The 10487-nt window shown below is 43.5% G+C and overlaps 2 protein-coding genes across 2 annotated transcripts; one reads left to right on the top strand and one right to left on the bottom strand.

Annotated features, from left to right (window-relative positions):
* Positions 1 to 72: 72 nt before the first annotated feature.
* Positions 73 to 3568, top strand: CCR75_000148 (uncharacterized protein). The gene is made up of 4 exons (XM_067958256.1): positions 73 to 457; positions 538 to 635; positions 704 to 781; positions 849 to 3568. The coding sequence occupies exons 1-4, from the start codon at positions 316 to 318 to the stop codon at positions 2025 to 2027; spliced, it is 1497 nt and encodes a 498-aa protein (XP_067817918.1). The 5' UTR covers positions 73 to 315; the 3' UTR covers positions 2028 to 3568.
* CCR75_000149 (uncharacterized protein) lies at positions 2068 to 5511 on the bottom strand (the record flags this gene model as incomplete). Its single annotated transcript, XM_067958257.1, has 1 exon — positions 2068 to 5511. The coding sequence occupies one exon, from the start codon at positions 5509 to 5511 to the stop codon at positions 2068 to 2070; it is 3444 nt and encodes a 1147-aa protein (XP_067817919.1).
* Between the last annotated feature and the right edge of the window lie 4976 nt (positions 5512 to 10487).

Genomic DNA, 10487 nt, shown 5'->3' with positions numbered 1-10487 from the left:
AACAAACAAACAGTTTTGCGTTTAGTTAGAATTCGATTGTTATTTTTATAGCACTTGGAAATCCTGTGTGGGGTATTATGTAAGATAAAGAATTACAGAATAAAAAAGATTAATGTTTCTTCAAATACATAAAACTGAGGAGAATTATGGGGACACACCCTGTATATTTCCAGGTCCGCCTCAGTTCTGTCAAAGGCGGAGGACTCATGTACTGGACTTCTTGAATTTGCCGGCAACTTTTTATGTGCTTAAGTCCCACTGATGCCTTAAAGTTTTACCTTATTTAATATCTTGCATCAGGTGTTTTATTTGCAAATGTTATTCAAAAGCGCAGCAGGAAATACCGACTTGGTCGTCGCAGCGAGAGGCGTCTCTGTGGAGCCGCCACCAACGGGCAAGCGACGGTATGTGACGGCCTTTTTGTGCCTCTGGGTTTCAATGATATGCTATGCCGACCGTACGTGTTGGGTTTGGAAGAGGAAAATACCGTGAGCTATAAAATTCCATTTTTCTTTTTATGGTTACTATTGGGAGTAGGAGCAAATATCGGCATCGCGGTGCCTGCTTTCGTAAAAAGTAAGAAAGAGCAAGGCGAAGTGCTGTCCGCATTCTTTTATGGCTACATGTGCACCCAAGTCCGTCACCCAGCATTAATTCCTTAATGAAAAACATGGGTTTAATGTTCCTGCCTCTACTGTTTTAGATTCCGGGTGGGTATTTTGCTGCTAGATATGGTGCAAAGATTGTGTTACTATCGGGAGTTATTGTCTGGACGCTATTTGTACGAATAAAGTGAAAACAGTACCGATAGCGATGCTGATGCTTAAAGCTGCTATAATAAATTGTAGGATTTATCGACGTTATTGGCGGCAGGATGCCTCCCGTGTCTCTATTTTACGAGGGCGGGCATGGGACTAGGAGAAGGCGTTCTATTTCCATGTATGCACCAAATTGCAGGTACGTGGTACCCAGTACAGGAGCGAAGTCGCCTCGTATCGCTGGTGGCGAGTGGTTCAGATCTAGGTACCATCTCTGCGCTCATTATTTCGCCCGCTATATTGGCAGCTAGCGGCTGGCAACGTATTTTCATTGTATACGGCGTGCTGAGCTTCATTTGGGTCGTTGTCTATTCGGTTACGGGAGTAAGTCGGCCTGAAGAAGACCGGTATATTACCATAGAGGAAAGAAGCTACATCGCTCGGAATCGTGTATATGATTCCGAAACTCGTTGTCGACAGAGTTCATGCGTTAAAATTATTTCCCACAAAATCAATTGGCATGTGCTCCTGACTTCAAGGCCTGCATGGGCGATCTATGTTGCCCACATGTGCTACAATTATAGCTGGTATGTTTTGTTGGGCTGGATTCCGCAATACTTTAATCAAGCCCTCAACCTTGATTTGACCAAAAATGGCGGATTTGCTGCTGCGCTGCCCTACATATGCGGCTACTTTGGGACAATTTTGTTCGGGCGATTAGGAGATACTCTAATCACTCGTGGATACCGTGTGTTGCACGTACGTCAAGCCTTTAACGCGTTTTCATTTATCGGATGCGCATTCTTTCTCGTTTTAATGCGTTTCGCAAAGACTGCTCCCATGGCCGTGGCGTTTTTGTGCCTGGCGCTGTTCACTGGTCGAGCTGCAACAGCTGGATACTGGGTCAACATGATCGACGTAGCCCCAAATCACGCAGCACACGTCATGGGGATTTCTAACACTTTTGGAACGATCCCTGGTATTATTGGCAATGTAGTGACGGGCGCAATTCTTCAAAAATCAGGCTCATGGAACCTCGTCTTCTTGATCGCTGCGCTTGTCCTTGTCTTTGGTGTGGTCTTCTTCCATTGTAACGCTTCAGATGAGTCCATGTTTGCTGAGTCTAGGCGAAGCAGCAACGATGAAAATAGCAGTGCCAACACTGCTTCAAGCAGCTCCCTCGTTACGCCTAAGTACAATTTATCTCATCCGTCCTCAGTTCACGCATTTGAGGATGAAGAGAAAAGCCTGCTGGACGACTGGATGTAGATATTTAGCTTCTTCCATAACCACAAAGTCACGCGAGTCATTAGCATTTATATTCATTATGTCGCAAGCTATACCGACCCAAACTAAGCTTTTGAAGCTGACGATGCGAAATCTCTTCGCTTGTGAATTTTTTACGCATCTCTACGAACAAATTAGTGGCTATTCCCCAATTTTCAAGTTGTTCTTCGGCGTAAATGCGTTCAATGTAGCTGTCTGGATTGGGGCAGATATGGTTAGCTGTAGTATCCTGCATTTTGGCGAAGATTGGAGCTACAAGCTCGTGTTCATTCGCACGATTGCACATCTCCATTACCTTATTAAATACAACAACGCTGGGTCGAACACCGAAGAGCGATTTCCACTCGGGAAGCATTTGAACAGCACAGCGCCATTCGCCAAGAAGCTCTAGAGACTCTAGCAACTGCGCAACAACAAATTCTGATGGAGCTTGCCGCGTTGCAAGGTGCCATTGGCGAAGTAGTGTCGGCGCTTCTAATACACGATTCTTGTCTTGCAATGCCGTGCTGGCCACAAGATAAGCTGAAAAACTGGACTCACTCACGAGGTTGCTTTTGAGGTTAAAAGCAAATCTGCTTCGTGTTCGAGTAATCAGCTTGTCAAATATGGCAATGACCCCTTCATTGTCTTCATTCACACTACATGCACCGATCGCACGCTCGTATGTTGTCATATCGGGCTTAAGGCGCTGAAGCTGCATTTTTTCAAGTATATCGATAACGCTAGCACGGGCCCACGCAGCCTTCGTACGCTGCATATTCAAAGCTGCTGTTACTTCGACATTTTTAGCATCAATTACCCGCTTTATGCTAGGAGAGCCCTCTACACTTCCCTTCAAATCCTTCGTATCTTTTTCTGCTGCCTCCTCGACTTCATCAAGGTCTTTCTCTCTGTCTCCAATGAGCTTGTTGACGCGGTTCTTTTTCCACCAGGCAGCTCGCTGTCCAGCTCTAACGAAAGCGTCTAAACATGTGTTGTATGAGATGACATCAGGAGCCACTCCTTTTTCGCGCCGCATCACATCTAGAACTTCAAGAGCTCGCCCAGGCAGAGCAGCTACCGCGCACGCTTGTAAAATCCAATTGTAGCTGCCGAAAAAAACGCTTCCAAGCTTCTCTTCCATTTCATTGACTATTTCCCACGCACTATTGACATTTCCGACACGTGCGTATGCAAAGGCAACGGGCTCGTAAGCTTCTACCGTAAGCGTAAATGCATTTGACGCCTCGATAGCTCGAAAAAGTTGTATAGCTCCTTCAGGATTATTTGACTTTGCACAGAGCTGCATTGCCCCGATTAGGACTTTAAGCGAAGGTTTGTAACCATCGTTGGTCATTAGATGATCCAAAAAGTTCAAGCCTACCTCAAACTGCTGCTGAGTGGCACAGGTTGCAAATATTAAGCCAAAAGTCGTATCTGTAGGCTGAAATCCTAGCCTTTTCATAAATTCAAACAGCTTAAACGATTGAGCTACATCTCCAAGTCGATAATAGCAATCGAATGCATTATTAAACACTCCGATGTCCAATTTTTCAGCGGGCGCGTCACGGCAAGTGGCAGTTATTTTATTTTTTATATAAGCTATTACTTCTTTCTCTTGGCTTTCAATAGAATCAATTTCGTTGTGCTCAGCACTATCGTGTAAACTTACTCCATCTTTATAAGCATTAGTGACAGCTTCATTGTTACACGTATTCAAGTACGTAGCAAAGAGGCGAAACAGCGAAAAATATGTCGATACATCTGAATTAACCTTTTGATACTCAACGCACTGCTCATAAATTGAAAGAGCTTGTATCATTGTGCTGAGACGTGTCTTTGGGGTGTCGTCAACACATTCTTTTAACAATTTCGTTTGTGCCTTCAGCACTGTATTTACGGTCACTTGATCAAAGTGCAAGTCATTCATTATCATTTCGTTCAGAATAGATTCCATATTGTGTACTTCACCTCGAACTGCGAATGCATTAAGCAGCGCGTTATAACTCCACGTCGTTGGTGCACAGGGCGGACACATCTTTGCATACGACTTCATCTTATTAAGCACGGAGAGAGCATCATCTACTTGACCCTGCCTCCCACAAGCTTCTAACACGGTGCTAAAATCATGTGCGCTCGCTTTTTGTAGGCGAATAAGTTCATTTAATAATTTAAGCTTTCCCTGAAGATTTAATGATTGTCCGTGAATGAATCGTTCAACACCCAATTCAGTAATTTGATGGTAGCTTTTCTCCAATGCACGCTCAACGCTTTCGTTCTGACTCCGATTCAAGACAGATGCTTGATATTGCAATTGTGTCATCTGGGACCAGTCCCGTGGTCGATCTAAGGCAAAAGACAAAGCATCACGATTCGCAACTAGTCGCTTCAACTTCATCGAATTTTGCACTTCCTCATCAATGTCACCAATGACATTCTTTTCATCGACTTTTCCCAGGAGGCTGAGTGCATACTGTGCTGAAGTCCAATCCCCACGCTGCCGACAAGCATCAATCACAAAATTCACTACTTTTCGCTTAACCGGTAGAAATTTCATTCCTATACGAGAAATCTCATTTTCAATTTCACGCAAGTATGTCACAGCGCTACCCACATCACCTTCGTGTAACAAATAGTGAATCATTGTCCGTGATGTAATCGTGTCCGACACCAATTCATATTCAACAAAAGCACGATGTATCAAATTAAGCATCTCTTTTGACCGTCCTCTGTCTCGCGAGTAGACTCGTAATAAGGAATTGATCACAAAGACCGTAGGATTCACTTTAGTGGTCAACATGTCATTTAAATATTTCTCGGCTGTCTTTACGAATCCCTGCTTTCTCGCACAACAATTTATTAAAAAACTATAGATCCGAGCGTCTGGCATAATCCCGCCTGCCTTCATTCCCTCCAGTACATGATTTGCACCGCGTAAATTCCGAGCTCGACTACACGCCGCCATCGCAATTTGAAAGCTTCTCTGGTCTGCGCAACGACGTGTCACCATTATATCCAGCAACGATAAAATTTGTTTTAAATTTGTGTTCAATAATGTTTTTTGCTGTATACAAAGATGACGCAGAAGAAGATTGTACGTGTATGGCCAAAGCACGGTATTTTCGGCGTGGCGTCGATGCAGGATCTCCATCACGGCCCAAGCGCGATGGAGATCGCCCAGCTTCAGAGCCTCTACAATTCGGCGATTGTAAAATCTTTTGCCTTTTCCAAATGGTAGTGATTGATCGACATCATTAGCGAGAGTGCAAAAACTCCAAGAGACCTTGGAAGCATCAGTGAGTCGCTGCAACGCATTCGAATGCTCCTTTTGCTCGTCTCGTTTATCGAATACAGCAAATTGGCGAGCTTTAAAATCTTTAGTTTGCAAAGAGTAAGATTCGATATTTCTTAGGTCTGCGACAACAAGCGAGGTGCTTCGTATTCGATGCAGCGCCTTGCGCTTGAATGCTTGTGCCCAGGTGATCATCGATATCGTGATAGAATTTTAAGTAAAACAACGCTAGTAGAACTCAGTTTTACGCTGCGGAGATAAGCTTTTGATTGGCTAAATTGCGTTGACAAAAATCTAAATTCCTCGTGTCTTTGACAGCTACGGCCACAGACATAACTTCTACGGCCACAGACAAAAGTACTAGGGCTACAGACATAAAGTAAACATACAACATGCTAAATTATGATTGGTTTAAATTTCCAAATCAGGTATCCTGTCAATACAAATCGCGATTTATTTGATTTCTATCGACCGATTTTCTGTGACCTATCGGACTGCGGCGTTGCTAGCACGAGCCTTTGAGACATGTTTTTTGCCGTGCTTCTCTCTCTCTATTTCTCTCTCGCTCTCTCTCTCGCTCTCTCTCTCGCTCCCTTAGCTTTATAGAGAACATTGTTGACTGTGCCTGATAAAATCTTCCAATACTCTGACTGACTGTGCCGATCCTCACTCAATCTGCTATTTTCTCTGATCTATCTGATTTCACCGCTTTTAACCGCACTAACGACTATTAATATTCAATGGACGCTGAGCAGCAGAAAAACAGACAGTTCACTGAGCGGAAGGCCATGGAAGAACATATCGATAAGATGGCGGCTGCAAAGGGCTATAGAATTGTCACCAAATCCTCTTACAAGCAAAAGAGATGGCAGACAAGTTGTTCACTTACATGTGATCGTGGAGGTTTAGACCGAAACCGTCACAGACTTTCCCAAGAATCAAGAAGTCGAATGGCAAAAGGCAGTGCCCTCATTGACTGCCCTTTCAAAGGAGTTGATCAGAAGCAAAAGGTAAGCAATGCAATTTTTTTGAGTAAATTTACTGAAGATATCTCTGCATTAACAATCTCTACCTTCCTTACAGACAGCAGCTGGTCCTTTACAGTCACTTGCAATGAGCACATCCACGAATCCTCCACATCGACGACTGCCAATCCAGTGCATACTCGAATCTCGGAGGCCCAAGAGGAGGAATTGCCGGACTCTCTCAGTCTGGTTTAAAAGCCCGACATGTCCAGACCATTTTGAGGGGGCAAGATGTGCCATTGGAGATCACCAAACGGAAACTTCGGAATATCAAGCAAAAAAGTGCCCATGGAAAGCTTGATCGATGAACCCGATGGATACGCTGTACCAAACCTTCTCGGATTACGGATTCGAAATAGACATCAAGAAAAACGCCTCGGGGCACATCACCCATCTCTATTTGCGCATCCAAAAAACGTGGAGCTTGTTTGGAACCACTGCGATGTGCTTTTGCTGGATTGCACATACAAAACCAGCAAAACACGATTTTCTCTGCTACACGTCGTTGGAAACACCAATCTTTATTCGACCTTCTCTACCGCCTTTGTTTTCATGAAGAGCGAGAATGCCAACTCGAATATGATCGCAATAAAATTTATCCGACGATTGTTCCATGATGATCATCTTCCAAAAGTTTTTGTGATTGACCGAGAGCTTGCGCTAATGAGTGCATTACAGAGCACTTTTCCCGCAGCATCCATCATACTTTGCATATGGCACATTGTAAAGAACGTCGTTGCCAAATGTAAACCTCATTTTGCTGGGGAAGATGACGAACAGTGGAAAGCGTTCTCAAAAGGATAGAGAATGTTAAAGTATCAACTTCGTTTTTTTCTCTTTTTTTCAGCTTGCCATTGGGAATCTTCATTCACATTCAAATTTTTCTCGCATTATTATTATTATTATTATTATTTTTGCACTAATCGCCTATTCGAATACAAGAAATGAATTCGAGGAAAACTGGGAAGTATTCCGGAGTAGTTGGAATGAAAACCACGCGAATTCTATTGAATTTTTGTCAATGACATTGATCAATCCGCACAAGGAAAAGTTTGTTCGGGCGTGGACAAATTCGATATGGCTTTTCGGTCAAACCGTCACATCCCGCGGAGAGGGTGACCACAGTATCGTAAAAGAATTTATCGCAAGCAGCATGGAAAATCTTCTTGAATGCTGTGAACGGATAATTCAATCGATCGAAAGCTTCCAGATTGAATATATCACAGCACTAGCCAAAGCAGAAAATGAAGATCTTACCTTTTGGACAGCCTACCCCACGTGGAAACATTCTTCAAGATGGCAATAAAAATATCTCCTTTTATGCCCTTCGGAAAGTATTTGGAGAGGTAAGATTGAAATATTTTCGTGGTATTTTGCCTGCATCGTCACTTCAATCATTGACTAAATATTTGTATTTACAGCTGGAAAAAGCTCGACGTCCATTGGCAGATCGTCCAAATCCATGCACTTCCACTTTTACTACTGTCTGGGGATACCTTGTGAGCACCGGTTGCGGTTGATCATCGAAAATGAGAGGAGACTTGAATTGAATGAATAGATGTTCAATGGCACTTCCATCAACTTCCTCCACCACGTCCTCCTGTTGTTGACCAACCTGACAATGTTTTTCCAGCCTTACTTGAAAGAGTTCAAGAAAACTTTCAAAATCTTCTTCAACACCAGAAAGAGGCAGTAGTGAACGAACTGTCAGATTTATCGCAGGGATTTTTTAATTATTATTTTTTTGTTCTTCTTTGTTGTTCCATGCCTGCTTTCAATTGCTAACGCACTTTAAATTAGCAAACCCCACAGGTTCTAGACGAGCCGAAAGTTGCGCGAACAAAGGAAGACCTAGCACGAGCAACAACATCTCTACGCAACGAGACCCGTAACATTTTGAATATATTGAGGGGATAACTTCAAAGAGGAGGAAGGTGCCAACATGCAGTGCTTGCCATTAAGCAGGACATCGACGTACTTTTGCAGCGTGCCCTGTAAAGTTCAAGTTTGAAATCAACCTCGTTCAGCAGCCAGACCCTCCCGAACATCATCAACAAACACCAATCCATCTGATTCGTGAAGATATATATATAGAAAAGAAGTTAGCTATCCTCATCATTATTTATAATTAAAAAAATCATTATATTACGGGATTTCAAATTTAACAAATATCGGTCGATAGAAATAAAAAAAATCGCGATTTGTATTGTCAGGATACCTGATTTAAGAATTTAAACCAATGATAATTTAGCATGTTGTAAGTTTACTTTATGTCTGTGGCCCTAGTAATTGTTTTGTCTGTGGCCGTAGTAGTTATGTGTGGCCATAGCCGCGGTGTAACGGGGCACTACGACTTGTACTGTTTCAGTACAAGTCCACTTCGCACTGCTTCAGTTACGAGTGGTGCCCTACGCTATTTCACGTACACTAGTACGTGCAGAGGAAGACTTCTCTTTAAGGCAACTAGCTTAAAGAGGGTTAAATGAAAAACTGTATTAATATAAATAAGTATCTCTTCTATCTATCTTGTAAATGAAAACTTAATTATAATCTAATACGAATCATGTAATTGAGTTCTTATCTCAATTTTATCTGTAACTCTCTCTTTGATTACTCTTACAGCTGATTAGTCTGCGATATAAATAGGTATAATGGTCTATACCTATTTATGGATAAGAATTCTGAATATTACTATATAAAGTAATATCCTGCAGATATTATCTACCTTTGAGATAATATAGTAATTAACAACCTTTAAGTGTCAATTTCATGTATCGATACACCCCGTTACATCACCCCTCCCTTATACAACAATCACTCTGACTGTCATTGGATGGAGTGGCCGCTATGTGACCACTTAATTTTTGAAACGATGTTGATTGGTCAGAACCATCATTTTAAAATTTCCATCGCATGAAGAGTCAACTCATGCGGGGCGACGATAGTGCTGCGCCTTCGGCTGCGGTTCGTGCAGCCTTCGAATGAGAGGGCTCATTCTGATAGACGAGTAAATAGTCTATTTGGATCAGACGATGAGGATGATTCCTCATCGCCCGTACGATCTCCCATACGGTCACCTGCACGTGTTTCTGTGCAAGGTGACGACTTTGGCGTAAGCCATCGTAAGAAAAGTCCTTGTGGTACCCCTGCTTCAGTGGGTACCACTCAGGGGAGTGAAGACAATAAAATGTCTCATCTCGCCCCTGAAAAGAAGCCGTGGCTTTTGCCAGAACGGCTAATCAATAGCTTGTCTGGAGAAACTACTCCTCACAATAAATATCCCTCATTTATTGCGATAAAGCTACATGGCCTTGATGCCAGCGCGAAGAGAACTTTCAACTTTCGCGCTGAGAAAGATTTCTATCTCGATGCTTTTCTTAAGCATCGAGATAAGCGAGACTTTATCTCGCTTATTCAAGCCTGGAGCGCGTTCATTGGCAATGTCAAAGACATTGGTTGCGAAGCCTGGCTTCAAAAACTTAACGCGAATCGCGTTAAATTTGAGAAAAGAACTCAAACCGGTGCCAAGTATAAATTGCATCGGTTGTCACGTGAGGCTGGGCTTCCATGCCTCACGTGAAGTGATCCCTGTCCGTGTTGTGTAGACAACTCGAAGAGGGTAAAAGGGGATGTCTATTCCCTTTCTTCGCCCTGGGGAAGGGCTCGCATCTCTATTGATATGCGGATGCGATTGACGTTTTGCAATCGATTTACAGGCGCCAGTGGCGCGTGTTTTCCGATGGGCCTTCTGAACCATCGGATGGGTCTCGTCATACTGACGGACGAGGCCCTCAACGTCAGCAATCAGCTGGGAACGAGGCTCCCAGCTGTCATTCGAATGTGGATAACCGCGCCAGCGAACCAGATAACTCGTTCGCTGCCCCTTCACACCACGGTGGTTCTGGATACGTTCCACAGGAAACGCTGACCACCGTGGGAATCCACCAAAGGTTGTGGTGGAGGGGGGGAAATTAGATCCGAACCGTATGTCGGATCTAATGTCGAAAATCGAAAAACTCGATATCTTCCTCCATGATTTAGGGGAGGGATTTGATCACGAGCGCGGCAAGCATCGCTAGTTGGAGCAGACGGTGCAGGCTCACCATATCGAGCGGTTGGAAGATCGTTCGAAGAGTGCGTACTCCA

The sequence above is a fragment of the Bremia lactucae genome, linkage group LG6 (genome assembly GCF_004359215.1).
Source record: "Bremia lactucae strain SF5 linkage group LG6, whole genome shotgun sequence".
NCBI lineage: Eukaryota > Oomycota > Peronosporomycetes > Peronosporales > Peronosporaceae > Bremia > Bremia lactucae.
This window is presented reverse-complemented; position numbering and strand designations above follow the sequence as displayed.